At 37.2% G+C, this 23,294-nt stretch overlaps 2 protein-coding genes across 2 annotated transcripts; one reads left to right on the top strand and one right to left on the bottom strand.

The window, feature by feature from the left end:
* The first annotated feature begins 4,590 nt into the window (after positions 1-4,590).
* Positions 4,591-6,293, top strand: LOC127951912 (uncharacterized). The gene is made up of 2 exons (XM_052550056.1): positions 4,591-5,178; positions 5,266-6,293. The coding sequence occupies exons 1-2, from the start codon at positions 4,862-4,864 to the stop codon at positions 6,185-6,187; spliced, it is 1,239 nt and encodes a 412-aa protein (XP_052406016.1). The 5' UTR covers positions 4,591-4,861; the 3' UTR covers positions 6,188-6,293.
* Positions 6,294-6,704: 411 nt separating this feature from the next.
* On the bottom strand, positions 6,705-8,524 carry LOC127951918 (uncharacterized). Its single transcript, XM_052550067.1, has 3 exons — positions 8,017-8,524; positions 7,781-7,937; positions 6,705-7,448 (listed from the first exon to the last, which is right to left on the bottom strand). The coding sequence occupies exons 1-3, from the start codon at positions 8,159-8,161 to the stop codon at positions 6,941-6,943; spliced, it is 810 nt and encodes a 269-aa protein (XP_052406027.1). The 5' UTR covers positions 8,162-8,524; the 3' UTR covers positions 6,705-6,940.
* Between the last annotated feature and the right edge of the window lie 14,770 nt (positions 8,525-23,294).

Genomic DNA, 23,294 nt, shown 5'->3' with positions numbered 1-23,294 from the left:
AAGTGTTTTTTAAAATTATATTATTTGAATATTTCATTGGGGACAATGTATATGGGAGGCATAAAAGAGCCGCCAGGGAAGATGATTTACATGAAGCATTCTCAATATGCAGCCTGGATGGGGAGTTGACAGAGTTGCTTGGCTGGAACCAGTAAAGAGTGGTGCGTATATTTGCTGCCCAATAATATATTAGAAAATTAGGAAGAACTAGACCACCTAATTGTTTAGTCTTCTGCAGAATGCCTTTCCGAATCTTTTTTTTCTTTTTTTTTTTTAGAAATAGAGCTGTCTAGTGTCACATAAAACGACTTTGGAATAAAGATAGGATAGGACCAAAGCCAGCCATTTCTTCTCACTGTTTGGAAGAGTAATTTGCAGTCTAGCAGGGAACAGAAGTGCAGGCTTGAGTCCGCGTTTGTACAATGATGACATCACTTCCTTATACTCGTAGCAAAGTTTCAAAACCTCGGAGCAGTAATCCTCAAAGATACAGATTTTTTGTCCTTCATACATCAACTTGCCCTTCACTTCAAGTCCTTCACTTGAAAACGATGAAATCGCAAGATGACGGGTCGCGGTCTCTGCCCAGGCGTTGGTTTAGGTGCGAGGCTGCGATGAGCTCTGTCTAGCTCGGGCAGCAAGGTTAACACCTGAGATCCGAGGAAATCGACCAGAAGCTGGGAGAAAAAAGTACGGATGCGGCCCTTTGATTGACTCGGGTAAGCCCAGGATTCGAATGTTTTGGGGCCGGCTTTGGCTCTCGAGATCTGAGACTTTAGCCTTAAGCCACTCGTTACCCTTCTGGAGCCCCGAACATGTAGCTTCGAGTCGTTCACTCTTGACTGTTCTCCGTAGTGCCGGACTCAAGATTCCCGATGCAAAAATCATGATCTGCCACTGTGGACTGAATGTTATCCAACTTCATTGCCAAACTTTCAAAAGATGCTTTGAAATTCGCGGTGATAGATGCTCTGAGGTCATCGTTTAAAGCACTGATCTCGGCTAGCGTAACACTAACACCCGGCGAAGAGGCACCTTTTCTGTCTTTATCGACTTGTTTTCCCCTTCCTTTGGACATTTCAAGATGAGGACACGTCTACTCCTCATGTGCCATAACCGGAAACCCTATGCGAACACACTCGACTGAAAAAAGTGCAGGGGACAAATTTCTGTGATATTAAAAGTGAGGTGGGGGGGGGGCGCGTCCCCCGCGTAATCTATGCCCCTGTCCATAGGCAATATTATCCATAGGGGCTGCCATCATTGTTTCGCGGGTTGTGTGATGTCAGAGCTCGGAACTGGGAGTATATCGATCAAGTCAAGGCAAGTCACCTTTATTTATATAGTGCTTTAACCTCTTAGCCTGCACCCCGACGCCCTCGTCATCAAAGCCACTCAACTCCCACGTGTCAGTGTTTATGAATAGATTAAGGTTGGAAAAACACGGGTTATGGGTTGCCTGGAACACGGCATTAGTTCAACCAGGGAACCAGTTCTGGTTAAAAGGCACATAACTTAAAAATGGTAGTTTGCAGTATGCTGCTCCCTACACGCAGAGTAAGCAGTCTGCGTAGGGCACCAACTCCCAGGGGGGCACCATACCAGCTGCTCCAAAAAAAGGGTAAAAAAACGATGCGCCATTCCCACATCTTAACTGTATTAATAAAGTCGTATCCAGTCTGTCCAGAGCTACAAGTGTAATTTCAAAAAAAAAAAAATTTTTTTTATTTTAAATGTACTTTTTTCATTAATTCAAATTCTGTTTTTACCCATATAGTAGTATTTTTTTTTTCCCATTATCATATTTTAGGAAGAGGGGCGCAACAATACAATCCTGCTTAGGGCACCCATCTGGCCAGCAGTGGCCCTGGTAGTTTGTAATGTTTGTTTTCAGCAGTGGTGGTCAGTAACGGAGTAGCTTTACTTTGTTACTGAACTTAAGTACATTTTTCAAGTGTCTGTACTTTACTGGAGTAGATTTATTTTGAGTAACTTTTAGTTCAGTACATTCCAAAGAATAGGATCATACTTTTTACTTCACTACATTTCATAAAACATATCAATACTCCTTACAATACATAACATGCTTCGACATTCAGACGCGGTTTCTGATTCATGACTCTTTTCAATCAACTTTTTAAATCGGATCTCAAATCACACCAAATGATTTGTTTACGAATTAGATTGATCTGATTGCAGCTGTTATAGTCGACAACTCACTGATTCAAATGAACCGTTTAGAGTGATTCTCCAGTGAACTGAATTCCCAAGTAAGAACCGGGAGATAGTTGATGCATCCGAAAACTGAAAAATGCTGCCTTTGGAGGATGCATTCCAAGGTTGGAAGTCATCAAGGCACATCCGAATTCAATGTTAGCTTCAGATCCTATCTCCTGAGATGCCTTAATCTGGACGATTTTTGAAGGCAGCATAGATGTATCCTTCGCTGCCTTTGATATCCCACAATCCTGTGTGTTCCATTCTGTGACAGTTAAACCAAAAAATAAAGATGGCATCTGAAATTTGCGGTCGGTGGTCAGTTTGTGTGCAAATGTATGTTTCTGAACAAAGTTTTCCACTTTTTATGTAATTTCTAGCGAGAAATTAATATTGCAGTAATGAAATATCCACTTAGTTATCACTAAAGCTCTCTATGTGTTGCTGTAGATCATTAAACCATTACTCTGCCTCAGAAGCCTGTCCGAAATCCGTTTCATGAAGTACCTTCGTGCAAGAATCAAATGCATGAATGAATGCATATCCTATACCGCACAATGGACCATTCGACCTCTGAATCCAGCTGTGTCTGCCATAATATCGAAGCCACAAAAGATCTGTGTGGCAGCAGCAGGGCCGTTGCTGGGGTTAGCGGGGCCCCGGTGCATGTTGTACCAGTAGGCCCTGTTTGAAAGTATTTATATTTTGCATGTTCATTATATTTATTTATTTGTGCTATTTATACAATGTTTACGTTTTTTCAAGTTTGTAGTTTATTTGCTATAGTTTAGAAATTGGTAATAAAATATTGCAAGAAATCAGAGTTAAACTGTCAGAACAAATTCATCTTAATAATGTCAGATAACTTTGATAGAAAGATATCTAATGGATTACAATCAACCAACACTTCAGACAACTGTTAGTGTGACAATATTTACACAACTATCAATTCTTTGTTGACCAATTACCAAGCAATGCATAGTTTTGTTCAGTCTGTGTTGTAAAAAGGTTGCATTAGCAATTAAAGAAAAAAACATGTGAGCAAAACATGGTCAGGTCAAAGTGTCTGAATGATTTTTGGTCCCCAATTTTTTTTTTTTTAATCAATTTCACTGGTAGTCTACAGTATGAAGAATTTTTAGGTATAATACATCACAGTTCGCAATATTTTGCTATACTCAATTTCATAAATTATAATGTCCTGCACCTAATTATATGTGGTGTCTTAATTTTTGGTTTGTCTGTGGATAAATTCTTGTTAAAACTACAAAGTAATTCAGTCAAGAGCAGTGAGTGATTTTCTTTATTTCATTTTCTTGGATTAACATTAAAGACACTGACAGCAGAGCTGGTAAATTAGGTGCAGTTATTTTAAGGCACAATGCATCTATTATAATGACTGTTTAATTTCACTTAAGACAAAACCAACTGTTTTTTCGAACAAACTTTCCCTAGATGGGTATTTTGACATATTTTGTATGTATTTGTTGGTACAAAAGCAAGAATAGGCAGATTTGTTGGTTAACCGTTCTGAGATAGAACGGTGCCCTGTGCCCTGAACACCAGAACACTGTAGTGCTAATTTGGCTCTTTCACATCTGTTTCTGTTTGTTTAATTCGCAATTTGCATTTGTTCATTCAGGTGCAGGAGGACACAGTCTTTCTGAAGGAGAGCTCGGTTTGGTGTTCCTGTCTGTGAGACACAGTGCGAGAGTAGCCTACTCAGTCGAGCTTTCCCACTTCTTGTGTTTGAATGTTTTGAACTCTTTTGAATGTTTAAATTGGCAGGGTTTAAAAACAGGTAAAAATGATAAGCTTTTGTGACAATTCGCAGCCGTCACCTGTCCTGAGTGTCTTTTTAGTTGATGATGCCATGGGTGTACGTTTAAGGGGCGGTGATATTATAATGAGATCCCTTTGCAATGTCTCCAAAGGAGCGATATCTGACATGCTCGTTTTCTCAGACACTTAAAGAAAAAGGCTAACCAAAACAAAGTTACTGGGTCACCTTTAAGTGTTAAAACTAAGGACTACAGTGATGTCAGCCCAAAATGGTTGCCCTCTACCTCTGAATCAGCCAATAGTGAGCCTGTTCATATGAAGTCAGAGCAGCACAATGCTAATCATTTAATGTAATAACTACAATAAAATAATTTAAGACACTTCTGCAAAATTATCACAGTTACTGATGCTTTGAAATTGTTGATGTGAACATGAGTTCCACACTTCCTCACACCTTTTCAGATTTTTCAGTAGTCTAGCAATTAAATATATTTCTTGGATAAACCTTGTTGGTTTGGAAATGCTGGGTCATAAAATAAATAAAAAAACTCAACACATCACTTTTGGCCACTGTTGTGTTTGGCGGTGTTAGGGGCCGTACACACCGGGACGAATATCGGCGCGCGTTATTCGCCAGCGTTTTCCAACACGTTTTTTGTGTTCACACCCAAGCGATTTTCGCTGACGATGAGCCGAGTGAACATGCAAATTCATTCCCTGACATTAGATGGCGCTTAATGTAAAACAGAAATACCCCTGTACACAAGGTGGCGCTGCGCAACTTTACGCTTCTTAAACTCGCTTTTCACTCAGAAGAAGAGTGCAAGTATTTACGCGCTTGTCAGAATCATACAAAGAAAACATGAATATTTCAAGCACCAGTAACTCTAGCTCCAGTTCCAGCGATGAAGAAATTATTGTTCTGTTGAATGAGGAAAGACGCCGGAAAAGACGCCGATTTTGGGTACATCCCATAGTTACGAGAAGAGAAGAACATGGGGAGTTTTATCGACTGGTACAAGAGCTGAAAATGTATCATGAGCGTTTTCGGGGGTATTTTAGAATGTCCGTCAGTGAGTTCGAAAATTTACTTCAACAACTGGCTCCCTTGCTGACGAAAGAACAGACACACTACCGTAAACCAATCGACCCAGAACAGCGTTTGGCCGTGTGTTTACGGTGAGTTCGTTTACATAATTCTTCACTTCAAAGAATGTTGTAAAAACATATGTGGAGCGTTGTTAAAAATTAGTATTTCTATTTCAGTTTTCTAAGCACTGGGGACTCGTACCGCTCTATTGCGTTCAGCTTTCGACTTGGTGTGTCAACTGTGGCTTCGATAGTGAGTGAAACCTGTGATGCATTGTGGCACTGCCTCAGAGATGAACATTTGCCAGTGCCTACTGAAGAGATGTGGAGGAGTACAGCCAGGAGATTCCATGAAAGATGGAATTTCCCTAACTGCTTGGGAGCCATGGATGGGAAACACATATTCATCCAGGCCCCTGCAAACTCTGGTTCTCTATACTTTAATTATAAAGGTACATTCTCCGTTGTATTGCTGGCCTTAGTTGATGCAGATTACCGCTTCCTGGTGGTTGATGTGGGGAGCTATGGCAGCAACAGTGATGGAGGAATCTTTGCCAATTCTGTACTGGGAAAGGCACTCAGAAATGGAACTCTGAATGTTCCCCCACCAAGTGAACTTCCAGGTGCTCCTGAGCTGGGAAAAGTTAACCATGTCATTGTGGCGGATGAAGCTTTTCCGCTGAAACCATATCTCCTCCGGCCATACCCTGGACGCCGCCTCCCCACAGACAAGAGAATTTTCAATTATCGTTTGTCTCGGGCACGGCGCATCTCTGAAAATGTATTTGGCATCCTCAGTCAACGCTTCCGGGTTTTCCAAAGAACTTTACAGGTTCAACCAAGTGTTGTTGACAAAGTTGTCAAAGCTGCTTGTGCGTTGTGCAATTATTTGCGCCCGAACGGAAATGACCAGAATCGTGCCACAGAGGATGACCATGATTGTGAGCAACCACTACAAGGCTTTGAACATTGTAGGGGGCAGCGGGCATCTGTGGAGGCCCAAAATGTCCGAGAACTGTACAAAGAGTACTTCAACTCACCAGCAGGAGAAGTTGCTTGGCAGTATGACCATGTGAACCATGCTCTGGGGAACAGATAATATCAACCTATAAATTTGAGCCATTTTAATTACATTTTCCATTGAGAAAACTGCTAGTGTATGTGTATATATACAATTTCTGTGAACTTGAATACACTATCAAATCTATTGCATCTGATTCTTCATTAATTAATATGGCAGCACTCACCACAGCAAATTAAATATTTTTGATATAACATGTTCTATCAAAGTTAAAGCATAGTTTTTTTTTGCAAAAAGTAAAGTATTTGGTCACTTCAACATATACTTATTTACAACTAAATGTAAGTTGTATTTTTGAAAATGTGTATTTTTAATAAACATTTTTACTAGCATTTTCTTTAAAATGTTCTCATTCCCTGCACAATGCTGTGCCCAAAATGGTTATGTTCCTGTAGATTGATAACTGTTGCCTATAAATGCAGTGACTCCATAATTAGCCACATAGCTATTTCAATAAGAGGTCAAGAATACTTATGTACAAATATATGCCAAATCCCAAAATATGTTACATTACTTTCAAGTCACTTATGCACAATTTCTTTTGGAAAAATGAAACATTTTTTAATGAACTACAAGTTGCAATAACAATCACAAACATAAAGTAAAAAAGGGCGTCAGAAAAGGTTGTGCAAATAAGTCACAATGACTGTAGTGCAAGTGAACAATAGTGCAAATAAACATTTATGAAACGGCCATTTTCAACTAAATTTCTTGAATGTAAAAAAACAAACAAAAAAAATACAGAATTAAAATGTATACAGTAAACATCTATTAGGGTAGCCAAGAAGTTGTAGAGCAGCCATAGTTTGTTGGGGTCTGTGGGGGGACCTGATGGTAGGACACCGGTGACTGCTGTGGAAAAAAAGCAGAAGAGGCCTGGCCAAACTCAGCATCATGCAACAGCTGATGTATTTTTAATTTGACTGAAGACTGTACGGCTGGGGACAATCTCCTTAGTGCTGGTATCAAGCCAAGAGCAAACAAGTAATTTTCATCATTTTGTTGCTCTCTTCGTTGCTCTCTGCGCTCCTCTTTCTCTCTTCTGCGTTCCTCTTTCTCACTTTCCCTGGCTTCTTTGGATAAAAGGTACCGGTCCAACAAGTCTGGTGTCTCTGGCCGTTTTCTTTTGTTGAAAGTAGACCTGGTCACAGTTGGGCTGGAGAAGGATGATCCTGGAGACGTGCTTGCTGATGCTTCTTCTCTGTCGCTGACTTCTTTTTGAACCACCACTTGCTCAACCCCTTCATTCATATTTTCAGGAGAAATATTGCTGTGAACACTGTAAAGACAAATTCAGTTTACATCAGAAACAATAACTCACACTGTGGGCCATGCCACACTTCATACCCATCTTGACAAAATACTCCAGAGCTTAATGTTTAATTACTAATTTAGTTTAGATTCATACAAATTTTAATGTACCATATGTCAGGCAACAAAATTTCAGCAGAGGTTACCTATACACAGAACATAAACTAATATATTGAACTAGAGGTGTGATCGCATGGTGAACAGGGAACATGCAATGATATCATGTTAATCAATGTTTAATGTCAATGCATTATAGCAGAGCTCACACAGCTATGTATTGTAATGTTCTAATAATATTACCTTCGAAATTCAGTTGATGTTGCGAGGAACTCCATGACCTTCATAAATTTCCACGTCTTCTTGTTTTTAGCAGCCTGTCCACTTCGGCAATCATCTTCGCGCTTTTTTCGTGTATATGTATCTCGCAGGCTTTTCCATTTGTGTTTTACCTCCTCCACTACAGCACACAAACGATGGCGATTGTCAAACGTTTGTAGGAACGTACATGAAAGACAATTAAATTAAATGAAACTCACCATCAAGGCCCATTTGCTGTGCAATACCACTCCATAACAGTTCTCTTTTATCAAGATTTTTGTAATCGCTGTCACGTTTGTCATATAGTTCTTTGTGTTCCGACACCAACGAGACCAGCAACTCTACATTCATCTTGCCTTGCATCTTCTTCGTCTTATTTCTTCCCGGCAGTGTAGACGCTACTTGGCGTATATCTTCTTCGCCGTTACGTATGTGTGCTCACAGCAAGACAGTTTTGTGTTTGAGCGCCCCCAAGTTGTGTTTTACTGTAACTTCAGAAGCTCCAGACACGTGTGCAAAAGTGCCATTCTCATTGGTCGTATAGTTTTTGACGCGGTGCGTCAAACCAAAAAAACGAACCCGAAGCGTTTTTTAAAAAATGACTCTTTTACGCGTGGCGTTTTTCGCGTCGGTGTGCACACTCACATTGGCGCCCTTTGTTTAGTCACGAGGCGTTAAACGTCGGCGAATATCGCGCGCGGAATTCGTCCCGGTGTGAACAGGCCTTCATGCCGCTTTTCCACCGAAATTACCCGGAACATTTGTACCAGGAACTTTTTTCCCGGGGAACTTTTTCCCCCAGACCTGTTGCTTTCTGCGTTTCCACCGCGGTGTAAAGTACCGGGAAGATTAGGCAAATAGACTGGTGACGTAGGTCTGCTCGTGTTTCTCAATACAAAGTACGCTGATTTTGGACGTGCATCCTCGGTAGTTCAGACTTTGTGCATTCGACTCGGGAGTGTGACGATGTCTGTGAAGATGCAAATCTGGTAATTCCGCAAACAGCAGCGTGGAGATCGAGTGGAGCTCACCGTCTCCGAGATCGGCGAAACACATTTTTAAATAGGCGCTGTCTTTATAAATAAACCACAGATTTGAGTTTTAAACAACTACATTCTCGCCTGAAATACTTTTAAAATTACATTTCATGACACAATAACAGTAATATTTTGAAAATTATCTGAATAAATGGTAACAGTAATATTTTGAAAATTATCTGAATAAATGGTGGTTGAACTCAACCAATGCTGCGTGAATTCAACCAATCACCATGTTTAGCACCCAAGTCCCGCCCACAAAAGTTCCGGAACTTTGAAAAAGGCCCAGAAGAAGGGACAAGTAGCTGGAATGGAAGACTCTCAAAGTCATCACTGCAGCTTGCCACTGATTGATGATTTTTTCTTATACTGCTGTCATGTTTCTGCAGGACTTAAAGAGAAAATGTTAGCTGACAATTTCAAAGTTTGTCTCTCCACTGTTAGCTGCATCATCATAACGTGGGCCAATTATCTTTACTTTATCCTTGAGAAGTTTAGGCAGTTTTGTCAAGAGGTGAGGGTCATCATTGACTGCACAGAGATTGAAGGTGCTACCATCACCACTTTCAAGGGGTTGATTGGCGTTAACCCATGTGGAGCAGTTACAGGTTCCATCTCCGATCAAGAGCTGACAAAACAGTCCGGCTGTACCTTTGACCATGTCTGGAACAGTTTACCAGCTGTGGCCCGTGTGCCTGGTGAGCAATTTTCAGTGGCCGCTTGATGTTAAGGGTCACAAATCAGCAAGTACATCAAAGCCAGTTAATTTTATTTATATATATATATATATATATATATATATATATATATATATATATATATATATATATATATATATTTTTATTATTATTTTTTATTAGTATTATATCTTTATCTGTTGTGTTTTGTATAATATTTTTCACTTTGTACAGTTTAACATGTAAATAGTTGCATATGTATATAACGTATGGCATATATATAATATTATATATATATATATATATATATATATATATATATATATATATATATGGGTCATTCTACAGAAACGTCCACATTTGGTATGGCAAGATCTCTTAAAATTGATTTCTTTTTCTAACATTTAAACTTAGACCACATTATTAGATTACCCTTTGACTTTATGAGTACACATAAATTACAGCTTAATGATTTTTTATTTTTTGTGTGCATGTATTTGAAGACCTCATACACCATTTTTTTGTCACTGGTGTTACCTTACTTCTTTAGCGATATTAAAGGTGATTATGAAATATTTTTTAATTTTTTTTTTCAGCACATGCAGTCAGAGGTACAGAAAATTAATGATGATCTAACTAATACGGTGATTAGGTTTTATTTATTTTAATCAGGTTTGTTAAAAGTGTGACTGAATGATGTTAGTTCAATTGCACAACCATGTATTTGCTATAACAATGAAAATATTTGAAAAAAAAGGTTTTAAACAAGCAATAATACAATCATTTAAAGCTTAACTCTTAAGTGCAGCAGAATTCAATGAATTTAAAATGATCATTATGCCACATATGACAGATTTTATTTAATGTGAAAGAAAAAAAAACAGTAACACCAGTGACACAACAAATCACCAGTGACATACATAACATATATGACTCATTTCATAAGAACTGAAATCAGAGTTAGAAAAATATCATAGACAACATTTTAACTTAACATTTTAACTTCATTTCTTCACCATTTCATATCTTCGTTTCTAACCGATGATCTTGTCTTTCAGTTTCTCTATTTCCCTTTGTTTCCTTTGTGCATCTCTCCTACGTTGTCTCCTCCCTTGTTGTAGTTGTCTGTAAAGCAAAATATTTTCTTGAAAAAAAGTTCTCACTCATTTAACCCTAGCTTGAGTGTGTGTGTGAGAGATAGAGAGAGTGTGTGTGTGTGAGAGTGAGCGAGAGAGAATGCTCTTGTTTTTGTGTCATATCAGGACACAACTCTGTATAATGACATGGGTATGACACAGGTATTACAAGGAGAGGGTGACTTATGAGGACATAACCCTTGTCCCTATTTTTCAAAATGCATATAAATCATACAGAATGAGATTTTTTGTCAATGCTCCTGCTCTGACTCTTTGCCTGCATCTTTGCTGACGGGCCCTCCATGCCTTTCGCTCATATCTCTTCTCCCTTTCACCCAAATTACTTACTCTCTTTCTTTTTTGTGTGTCAATGTCACGGACATAGCTCTGTTTCTTTTTCTGCAAATACTCTGCTCTGCGTTCAGGATCAGCATCCCTACGCTTTCTGTATAGTCGCTGTTTCTCAGCTGCGCTCAGTTTAGCCATACCCTCAATTTAGAAATACATGACCAAAGGAGGATTAACAATGACAAAGAAAAGTTAGAATCACAATTTTAGTGCTATTTTATGCAAAATAACTAAATGAATAGCTTTGAACAAAGTTTATCTATAAAAGGGAGTCACTGGTGTTACTGATCTTCACTGGTGTTACCCATAAGGAAGGTGACACCAGTGACAGTAACACCAGTGACAATTTTCATGAAAACTGCATTTTACAAAATGGCTGCTGCAAGGTATCAAACCACATGTTGTCAATCATGGTGTACTCACTAAATTAAGTAGTTTAATCCATTTGTATTCTAGTTTTTTACAATGCCCAAACGATAAAAGAGGTCATACCAGTGACTTCAACTAAAAGCTTCATATGAAATCATGAGATAAATGAGAAGATTTCTGATAATTGAAAAGAGACAGTGGACTTACCATGGGCTTCTCTTCATAGATCTCCAGAAAATTGGAAGAAGAAAGTCGAGTGATGTCATCAGCGTGATTGTTATTTCAAAATAACATTTTTGTTAAACGGTAACACCAGTGACACAACTCCAGGGGACCACTACTTTCATTATATATTTTATAATATTTATTTAGCATTTTGTTTTTTAATGTAATTTACATCATATATTTTATAGTTATGGACACATGGTTATATTTTAAATGGAAGAAAACACTGTTTTTGACCTCAAAATAAAGCATTTTCCCTCTGTACATGACTGTGGGGACGAGCACTTCTGTAGTGCTTGGAATTCTAATTAATTAATAAAAATCAAATATTGCCACATTGATGGCTCAAGAAAGTGTAATTGTTCAAATAACATATGGTTTCATTTTTAAATATAAAAAAAATTGTAAACCTAAAGTGTTTTTCAAGTGTAATATTTCTGTAAAGGAGGCTGGGGACAGAAAAATGGACATTTCCGTAGAATGACCCATATATATATATATATATATATATATATTTAAGGGAAAAGTTCCTTTGTCTCTGTGGAGGCAACCCCCCCCCACCCCCACCCCCCCCCCCCCCCGATGATCTAGGGCCTGTCCGATTCCATCAGGGATATTTCTAGCAAGTTTGTACTTCAGATTACATACATTTCCTTACTTTGTTCTAGATAAATGGGTCTGTCAGAGCATGACGATAAGAACAAGACTAAACATAATATATATATGATCAAAGATCTAATTTTAAGATCGAATTACACATTTAAAGATTTGCTTAACACATGATAACACTGCAGATGTTGGGAAACATCTAAATGTACCAAAAGGGAATACGTAATACATTTATAAAACATAAAAACAGAAAGTTAATGAATATATTCCATAGAATGCATTGTTCAAAAGAAGCCAGTGATTTGGCTTCTCTCCTGTCCTGTGTGGTCGTAAACTTTTACAACCTGCAAAAGTGGGGGTTGCAGAAACATGGCTCTCTTTGAGAAGGTTAAAGTGAGGAGAGACATTTCCTAAAGTATGAGCTTGCAACTTATACTCTTCACATAACAAGGATTAAACATTTTATGCAATCCATAAACATAATTAAAATACATATTAATAATAAAATGAAAGTAAGGAACTTATACAAAAGGTTTCCCTTGTCTCCAGTGTGTTGGAGGAATTTGGGTTGGGGGTTTTCGTGTCTTCTTTGAAGCTCGCATGGGCATCGTAAATAATTTAAGTCCAGCCAGGCTGGCGCCAGGCCAGGCACTTGGTGCAAAAAGAGTTTCATTTGGAAAATCTGAATTAAACACATGAATCGATGATCTGCATATCCGTTACAGCACCTATATATGTATATATATATATATATATATATATATATATATATATATATATATATCCCAGAGAGCACACATACGTTGTGCCGATGTCGACCTACAAAATTCCATCGGGACGATATCGCTCAGGGAGCGTTTGCTAATAGGCAAGATGTCTCGGCGACGTCGGCCTCTGATCGGAAATGCTCTCCGGCCGATGCTGAGACGATACATCCCGGCCGCTCTGCGTGGACGCGGTTCACCGGCGTTTTGCTCATCGTTACGGATCACCCGCGGCTACCGCCGCTGGTTTATAATAAAACAATACGCACCACTCTCAAGAACAGATGCAACTTAATTAATATTTTCATTTATTTCATATTACATGTACAAATACATTAACATTTACCAGATGCTTTGATCAAAAGTGGATAATTCGGGATTATTTGTAGTCTTTTGAAAATTAACCATGATTTCACCACAGCTTTTGCAGTAAAACCATAGAAAAAACTAAATCAACCATAGTTTTACTACAATCACCATGATTTTACTACAGCTTTTGCAGTAAAACCATAGTAAAAACAAAAATAACGATTACTACAGTACTTGCATGGTTAAATGTTGTATGAGTATACACTCAAAAAAATGATATGTTGGATTTAATTAAGTTTATTATGTCAACAGGTTCCACGTAACTATGTGCTGTTGAGTTTAAGTAACATTATCTATTTCAGTAAACTTAAGTTTTTTATATAAAGGTAATGTAATTTTGTTTAGTTGAATCAGATTAACAATCTTGTTTTTATTTTAAACTATTAACTCAATTAAGTTCAACTGAATTATATATATTTTTTACATTCAACCAAAATAAAAATGATTTTTTTCTGGTTTGAATTACTTTATTCAGTCAGTGCATTTTGTACAACATCTGTAAAATGTGAACAATATCTCATTGTTTTCTCCTATTATTGCAACTGAAATATACTTCTACACCTTTTTAACAAGAATTATGTGCAAAATTCAGTAAACACTGTCTCAATGTTTTCCTACTATTTTAAGTAAATCAAATACACTGTAAATGCACTTAATGCATTCAAGAACATACCTTTCACAAATTATTTGGTCAAAATCTGTATCTTTAAAACTGCTTTCCGTTTTCTTATTAAAAGCACATACAAAAAAACAACAACAAAAAAAGCATTGCTATAAATGAAATGAAGTGGGTGAAAAGTCTCTCTTGCAGTCTGTGCCTCCATTAAATTGGGATAAAAAATAAAGCACTTATTTAAATGACATCAATACTGAAAAGTGTAACATGGTCAGTCTTGGAACCAATGTACTGTAACAAGCCAACAGTGTAACATCGAGGAAACATAAGTACCACCTCTTGAACCTTACCTCAAGTTAGTACTTACAAAAGAAGTTTATTTTTTAGGACATGGACCTTGTTTGACAGCTTGTTGGCATCTAGCTCCATAAAAAGCTTTTAAAATGTTTCAAATGTGTATCTCAAATCTTGCGGGTAGGCCAAGTTTAATGCATAAATTAGACCAAGCATCATAGAACACGCATTGGCAACATTGTTCAGGTTTTCAAGTATTTTGATGCCTTCAACGATGATGCCAACATCTTGGTAAGGGTCTGTGGCATGTGCCCCTTCAGGTTTGATGACATAGATTCCTAGGGTGGTGTTGCGCATTGAGGTTTGGGCTTCATGTTCAACGTCCTAGAAAAAAAATTTAATACAAAAATATGTAATTACCTAAAATTCAGGTGAAAGGAGGAATTAGTATTAGAGATGTTTAACAGGCTTAAATTACCATGTACTCCTTCACAAGGTTTGAGAGGTCTTCATTCACATAAACAACAAGGGCTTTTAGGATGCATTCACGTCTTTTTTTGATGGGGACATCCTGAAAAGTGTGACCAAGAAGCCATTATTAGCAGTTTGCTTATTCACAATTGCAATATCTGTTCTAATAGTTGTTCTAATTTTAGATGCATAAATCCCAACACTGACGCTGCTGGAAAATATGGAAAAGCTTTTTTTTTTTTTTTATTCAGATTTCAGATTCAATACTCTCTAAAACACCTTCTTCAGAAGGATCAGTTTCTTCGTTCAAAAGACTGTCTTCAGATACCCCACTTTCCTCTTGTGTTTTCACTATTCCTTCTTTAAAATCTGACATCGAACTCTGACAGTGTTTTCGGCTTTTATGTGATTTGAATGTGCCATACACGTTGGTTTTAAATGAGCAATCCTTAAACATACAACTTACTGTCTCATGACTGCGCAAGTGATTATTAATATGAAGAAAGTAATAATTTACTGAAGGAATGTCAGTGGCAGCACAAACATGGCAATTTATCATTGTAGTTTCACTAATATTTTGCCTATGAGGTTGCTTCTCACTGCCATGGGATCTGCATAAGTGGGACCGCAGTGCATTCCATGTTTTAAAAGTGCATGGACAGTGAGTATATACACATGGATATGCTTGTCTGCTGCCATGGTGTCTATGTACTAACCTGAAGTGTTTTAAAAGCTTTGATCTGGATGTGTGAAACGAGCCACAATCTTTGCACAGCCACTTGAGGGACTCTGGAGGCATAACACCAAAACTCTGTGAAAGGAAAAAGATATCAGTCACCAATTTATTTTTTTTTAATGATTTTACATTTTTAGAAAATAAAAGATGTAAAACTGCCAACTACTGTAAATGTTTTGGATGACCTAATCAACAAGCTTACACAGCTAAATGCCATCTTATTTAAGATGCATTAGATTCGTTTATTTCTGTTTTTTTATCTTCATTTGACATCAAATAGAAATGCCACAGACCATTATTTAAAGCAATTATTGTAGATTAGTACTAAGCCAAAGGACAAAATTACTTCATTTGCACACTACTATCTATTTACACAAATGGGGAGAATGCTACTAATTAGCAATTGAAAAAAAAAGTCATTTGTCTTTTTATGGGATAATTTATATTATTTCAAAGTGCAAGAAAGTGGAAAATATTACATAGGAACAAAAACGGAATGCAAAGTGACTAATAATTATGTGAATGTCAATTACACGTGAAATACATCTAGATTTTATGTAATTCGCAATTCTAATCTTTGAAAATCTCAGTATAAAGTTAGTAAAATAAGTATCTTACCTGTGTCTCCGCATGAACACAAAACGAACTGCACAAAATGGCGTCAATCAGAAGAGAAGATTGAACCATGTGCGTTCTATCTGCGCATGTGCAGATATAGCTCCACCTGCTGATCAACATGCGGTACTGCAGAAGCAACACAACTTTATTTCATTCATTTAACGTAAGTGAATTGTGTAAATTAGAAAATTACTTTTTTTTATTTTGTCAAAAGAAATGTTTTAATTTTAAAGCACAAACTTAAGTGTATTAAATAATTCGAATTTATTTACATTCTCTGAACCAACAACAGCCGTGTTTCATTTTTTTGAGTGTAGCACCTTTTAACAATACTTATTTCAAAGTAGGTTTACAGGAAATGCATGTTTCAAGGTTACAGTTTAAAAAGCCAGAGATGACTGAGACTCACTGGGAAGACCATCTAGTTCATAATAAAAAGTCATGTGTTCAGTGCTGTCAGCATCGCTTGCTAACTTTATGCCAAGAACTTTTTAAAAAGAGTTACATAAACACAAAATAAAACCAGGCAAACAATAATTAAGCAATTAAAATGTTTTAAATTGCATGATAAAAATTCTAAAATATTTTCTGATAAAATCTTACTAAACAAGTCTCTAGTTTTGTATTCAGTTAACATTAACATTATCTTTCAACATTTTTAAAGGGTAAGTAAAAAAAATTAAATCCATTTTGTATTGTTATATTGTTGGTAACATTTGTAAAAGAACAATGTTTATTCTTTCTCCAAGATACCGTTTATTTGCTGGCAAAACAGATGCAAAACAGCATGTTTTCATTTAGATGCTGCATTGTGTCATTTCGTCAAAACTCGTCATTTCATTTTGCATCATCCTGCAGAGTGCTGCTTACAAATAAAAGGGGACATGTAGGTCCACATAACTCAGAGAGTAAATATTGTTCATTTACAGATTTACAGAGACATTGCAATAAATCAGACTGAAAATCATCAAATTTACCCTTATAGGCAAAATAAGGATAATATTTGTTTTGTGTGTCAAATGTTTTGTGTGTTCATGCACAGTTGTCGCCGTCTATAGTCTTTGTGAGCGTTGGTGTCATCTGAAATCTTCACCATTAAGTTTGGATTCGGTCTGGAGCTAGTGTAATCTCTAGAAACCTTGGGATTGACATCCTGAGATAGAAACAGGAAATAAAAAGAAAAGAAAGTTTAGCATAGCTGCTGCTGTTCATATTATTTCAGACAAAATATTATTTATTGAATCACATATAACTGGAGTGCATGGTTATTAGGGGCCCTATCTTGCACCCAGCGCAATTGACTTTGTACACTGACGCATGTGTCATTCCTATTTTGCACCTGCGCAAAGCGCGCTTTTCCCTCCACAGAAGCACGTCGCTAAACTAGTGAATGAACTTGCGCTCCCTGGGCGGATCAGCGCAAAAAAGGAGGGGTGTTCCAGCGCAAACAATCCCTGGTGCTATTTTGCTGTTCCATTAAACAATTGCGCCACTGACCAGAAAAAACCTAGTCTAAAGTCAGTGGCGCGTTGCGCGTTGTTCATTATGCTATTTTAAGGGCGCATGCTTGACCATAATGTATTGCGTGCACAACGCGCATACACTTTGCTCATGTAATCTACACAGATGCAACAGTTATTTTTGCAAATCATAAATTGTTACACTAAAAAAATATTAACACATGAGATGACGGAAATCATTGTGGTGTGCCACGAAGATGTGAAAAAATAGGCATAAATCTAGCTTACAAATTATTCAGGCTAATCGTAGTAATTAAGGATCAGACCTGTTTGAGGTCATATATGTATATAAGGACATCTGACAAATTGGTTTGTCCGTCAAGAACCAGGAAAAAAAAATTGATGAAACAATTGTGGCTATTTCCTCCCACGCCTGTTTAACCGACGCTATTTTGGGTGGGTTTCTCCCATCCCCATACAACACAACTTCTCTGTCTTTCACTGCTCTTACAAGAACATCAGTCTCCTCGGCTGTGAACCGCTCCTGGCGTGCGCCTGGTAAATACGCCATAATAATAGCAATCCATAATGGAACTTGCGCACCTGCTTTTAAAGGGAATGTTGGATGACGCTCTGATTGGTTTATTTCACGTTATGCCCAAACCACACCTATGAATAATGAAGCCACTTCAGACCAACCCATTTTAGATTTGCGCCGGGCGCAAGAGCCATTTATCCCGCCGGGAAAATAGCAACAGCGCCGAGACCCGCCCACAAACTTACTTGCGCTTTGCGCTTTGACACTTGCGTTTCAGATCGTTAAAATAGGGCCCTAGATGTGTTGTGTGAATACTTAACTATGTATTTTAATCTAATTTAAACAAAAAAAAAAGTGTGTCCGAGCCCCAAATATTATTTGGAAGGCTATTTCAAAGTAAAATACCAATAGGTTTTGCTTCCTTTAGTGGACTTTGATAAATTCTTGGTATTAGAATTTAGTGACCTCACTACAGGCCATGCACCATAGATGCTGCTGCCTCAATTTGAGCTTATTTTGCTATATATATATCTGATTTAATCACAAGTAGGTTTAATAGCGCACATCCACTTCCAATTCACCGATCAATAAACAAAAATCGACACACTGCCACTAATGCTCTCAAAAATCAGTTTATTGATGAAGTGTTTCATGTGATCCCTGTAATTGTAATATTTGTGGAACAGGCATCTCTTTAGAATGGAATACACATTTCAGTAGGTGAAACATTATATTTGTAATTTATACTACCGTTAAAAGTTTGGGGTCAGTACAATTTTTTTTACGTCTTTGAGAAAAGTCTCTTCTGCTCACCAAGGCTGCCTTTATTTGATCAAAAGCACAATTTTATTACAATTTAACAGCAGTTTTCTACGTGAATATATTGTGAAATGTAATTTATTTCTGTGATCTAAGCTAATTTTTATTACTCCAGTCTTCAGTGTCACATGATCCTTCAGAAATCATTCTGATTTGCTGATCAATAAACATTTTCAATTATTATCACTGTCTTATCAATTATCAAAAGTTAAAACAGACATTTCTGATTCAAACACTGTACTGTTTTAAAACTTCATTCATTCAATGACAGCACACCCTCTGGGTCTAGAGACGTGCCCAGTGTTACCCCCAGTGTTAGACTGCCCTTTTAGGTGGCTACTGGTGATACATTGAGGTCTAATGAAGCGAAATGATCGGTATGTAGGAGGAAATGAACACTACTTACAACAGTATTACCTTTAATCCATAGCCTGGGCAACCAGCTGTCAGCACGTTCACAACTGTCGCATGACAACAGATGCACGGGCGAGATACTGGAGCTGATGACACTGTTTGCCAGCGCAGCATTGTGATGTCTATCAGCCATCGGCGATGGACGATGGCATCGTCAATCAGGCCAACCCTTACCAGGATGACATAATTAAACAATTGTACACAACTTTGAATAAAGTTTTAATATTTTATTAGCTAAACAAATGCACAGCTTCCACCAAGAAAAAAAATAGTTCAAGCAAGAGTACAGCGCCAACTGCTGTTACCCGGATGAGCCTGTGTTATTACATTTTACAGGTTTTTATCCAGGGATAACATGCATCGGAATGTTGCAACTGACCAATCAGAATCAAGTACCCACAGAGCCATGTAATAAAAGTAATTAGCTAATGATAAACTAATCATTTACAAAACATGACTATGTGTTCATAGATGATTAATAAGGGATGTTAATATTTTTATCTATGTTCTGTAGATTAAGTTATAAATAACTTACAAAGCTTTCTGCACCCACAATCTAAAGTGTAAACTACTCATCAGTTGTAAATGTAAACTTTCCGGTTACAGGTTGGTTGATTTTGTGTGTGTGTGCTGGTGTGTGTATATATATATATATATATGTGTGTGTGTGTGTGTGTGTGTGTGTGTGTGTGTATGCATGTATGTATGTATGTATGTATGTATATATACACACACATATACACGCACACACAACTGGAAACCACAAAGTTTGTAAAACATTTACAACTGATGAGTAGTTTACACTTTAGATTGGGGGGTGCAGAAAGCTTTGTAAATGATTTATAATGTTTATTGAGATAATAGTACAATGTTGACATTTCAATGATTTATAGGTGATTCATAATATATTAACTAGTAACTATTAACAATTAAGGATCTGTTTGATTTTTTTCGTGATGTTATTTTTTTAAAGATTGCTTATGAAAGATGTTTAAATCATAGCATATTACTTAATCATTAGAGAATGTATATTCATGTCACTTGTAAATTATTTATAACTTCTACAGAACATAGATAAAAATATTAACATCATTTATTTCTATGAACGCATAGTCATGTTTTGTAAATAATTAGTTAATCATAATCTAATTACTTGTAAATGACCTTTAAATTAATTTACAAAAAGTACACAAATTATTAGTATATCACTTATTAAGCGCTTATGAATGTTTTGTAAATTATTAGTTCATCATTAACTAATCACTTAAAAAGTGACTTACAACTGAACTTTATTATAAAGTGTTACCAAAAAGTCACCCACACCTTGGAAGACCTGAGGGAAAGTAAATTAACAGCAAATTTTCATTAACCCCAGGGTACTCACTGTCTGACAGCAGGTTCACTCAGACTCTGATCATCATCACTGAAGAGTCCAGGAACAAAACAAGCAATATGACACCGAGACAACAATACTGAGTCTGCAGTTCCAGGTTCATTAGAAGGAAACAAGCTAGAGTAGAGGTGAAATGCAGATAAAAGAAAGAATAATATATAACAATTATAATAACATATGTAATATACATATTCTACTACTAATAATATAATCTTAAAATAACACAATCTATATTTTTAGATTTAGGTTGAGTGTGACTTACGTTTTGATGTCAGGGACTTAAAATTGGTGAAATGTATTTTGAAAAAGGCATATTAATGTATTTCATGGGCTTTTTCAGTTCACCTGTATTTACAAGTCAGTATCTCCCTTCAGAAATGTTGAAATCTTGGAGCTTCACTTCTGTTCTGTAGTTTCTTTCTGTCCTCCTGAAATCACAGAACAATTTGTATTAATATCTGTTTATCATGAAATATCAAAACTCATGTGAACTTGATTTCAGCCGATTACACTCTCACTTTAAGTGACGTCATCAATTCAGCAAAACATTCACAGAGCCATCAAAATATCTCATACACACACGAAGATTTGATTTAAAGCCCAGAGTTTCATCAACAAGAGCTCAATCTATAGAGTTAGCTAACAGACTTTTTCGAAGACACTAAACCGTTTCTATAAAATAAATTTAATTAAAATGTGTCAGGAACATTTGTATGTAATATTTGTGTGATTTTAGCGACTAAACTTACCTAAAACAGTGTAAACTGCAGCGAGAGACGGAGATTACTGCTTGCCAGTAACTGTTTTTGTGTTGACGCCCCGTTTCCATGGCAACTCTGCTCCCCGCTCACGCAGGACTCAACGCACACACAGCATTTACACAAACAAACATCTAGAGTTAAAGGCCGTGCTGCAAGGTTAATTTTTTAACGAATATGTGCAATTTGCTTGTTGGTAATAAACATTTAAACTGTTATCCATTGTATTTTATGTTGTTGGGTATCACAAAACGGAATATAATACGAAAAAGTAGGTACTATCTTACAGCGGTCTCCTTTCCCCCACAATGCATTGCATCACGTCACGTTGGGGAGAGAATTTACCAAAGCCGCTTGAGAGCATTGGGAGTGACTAGAAAGACGTGAGTACTCAGATAGCGCAGAATGCAGATTATAGATAAATAGATTAATACATATATATAGATAGATAGATAGACTAGATACAGTATATAGATAGACAGACAGACAGATAGATAGAAAGATAGCGACCCAAACGCACTCACTTCCCTACAGCACAAGCTTTCTAACGCAGTTTCCATGGGACGGCACCCACACAAGCTCCTGTCAAACACAGCGACAGACACACGGCTACGTTTGCAACAACATTTTCATCGGAGGACGAGATAGACGCTTAGAAATGTCCATATAGCTAGCATGATGCCTTTTATTTCTAGATGACAAAGACAAAATTTACCAGTTCTACGACACTATGACAAAGGTTACCGGTACTTCTCTGAACTAACGTCATGATCACTGCCACTAGATATAAAGAAAACATTTATTTTTCACTCTGTGCTATTCAATGACAGTAATAAATAAATAAAATTATATATATATATATATATATATATATATATATATGTGTGTGTGTGTGTGTGTGTGTGTGTGTGTGTGTGTGTGTGCGTGTCGTTTTTGCGCACTGCTGCTCGTAAACTAGCTCCAGTGCTCATTGCTGCGATGCTAAATGATAGCAACTCACCAGGACACTTCACCAACTCATTCTCCTCAAACTATGCATAGGCTTTGACGGACATCAGTTCTTGGCAATTCCTCATTTGCCCTCTCACGGCTGGCTCGATCGAAATTACACAGTTGAGGGCCATCATACATGTTGGCTCTCGCCACCTCTTCCTCATCCCAGTCAGTCGCTATAGTTCTGATGCTGCGTTCCAGGCAGGTTTTTGAGCTCGTAATCACTATTTCATATCACTACTAACGACTTTGTAACTAGATTAGATTATTTATTTTATTGCAACGTTGCATTGACCTAAAATCGTTTTTTCAACGTGTAGTACTTGCATAAACACTGCATCCGAAGGCAGTATTATTCGTATAGGCGGTCATCGTTGTTTGGCGTGCTGTGTGACCTCGGAACTCGGAGTACATCGATCTAGTACGAGACACAAGTTCACAGGTGGGAAGTCACGGGTTTGATTGTCGTTCCAGTGCACTTTCACTGGTTTAAGGTTGGAATACTTGGTAACACTTTATTTTGATGGTCCCCCTATAGATAGTCTATTGATTGTCTGCTGACTATAACTTACTTCACAAGTACTTATCTACTTACTCTCATCAGGGTAGTATCTGTAGATTGTCTATTGAATGTTTGTAGCAATCATTACACTGTATGTAACATGTAAACTGTTATTAAACATTCTGTCAGTTAAGTGTTACCAATGTGTTATCAATTTAGTTTGTAGATGTTCAACAGCGTATTTGTAGACATGCAACTAATCCTCAACAGGTTCTCAATAGTACTTTAAATAGTCGGCATGTAGATATTAACCAATGTATCAACAGACTTTCAGTTAACATGCAGTTGTC

This window comes from Carassius gibelio, chromosome B3 (genome assembly GCF_023724105.1).
Source record: "Carassius gibelio isolate Cgi1373 ecotype wild population from Czech Republic chromosome B3, carGib1.2-hapl.c, whole genome shotgun sequence".
NCBI lineage: Eukaryota > Metazoa > Chordata > Actinopteri > Cypriniformes > Cyprinidae > Carassius > Carassius gibelio.
This window is presented reverse-complemented; position numbering and strand designations above follow the sequence as displayed.

Bases quoted from the DNA above. Each gene is read 5' to 3' on its own strand.
- LOC127951912 (XM_052550056.1), top strand. From the start codon at position 4,862: ATGAATATTTCAAGCACCAGTAACTCTAGCTCCAGTTCCAGCGATGAA. The intron at 5,179-5,265 runs GTGAGTTCGTTT...TTTCTATTTCAG, and splicing joins CGTTTGGCCGTGTGTTTACG to TTTTCTAAGCACTGGGGACT.
- LOC127951918 (XM_052550067.1), bottom strand. From the start codon at position 8,161: ATGCAAGGCAAGATGAATGTAGAGTTGCTGGTCTCGTTGGTGTCGGAA. The intron at 7,938-8,016 runs GTGAGTTTCATT...TGTGTGCTGTAG, and splicing joins ACAGCAAATGGGCCTTGATG to TGGAGGAGGTAAAACACAAA. The intron at 7,449-7,780 runs GTAATATTATTA...TTGTCTTTACAG, and splicing joins ACATCAACTGAATTTCGAAG to TGTTCACAGCAATATTTCTC.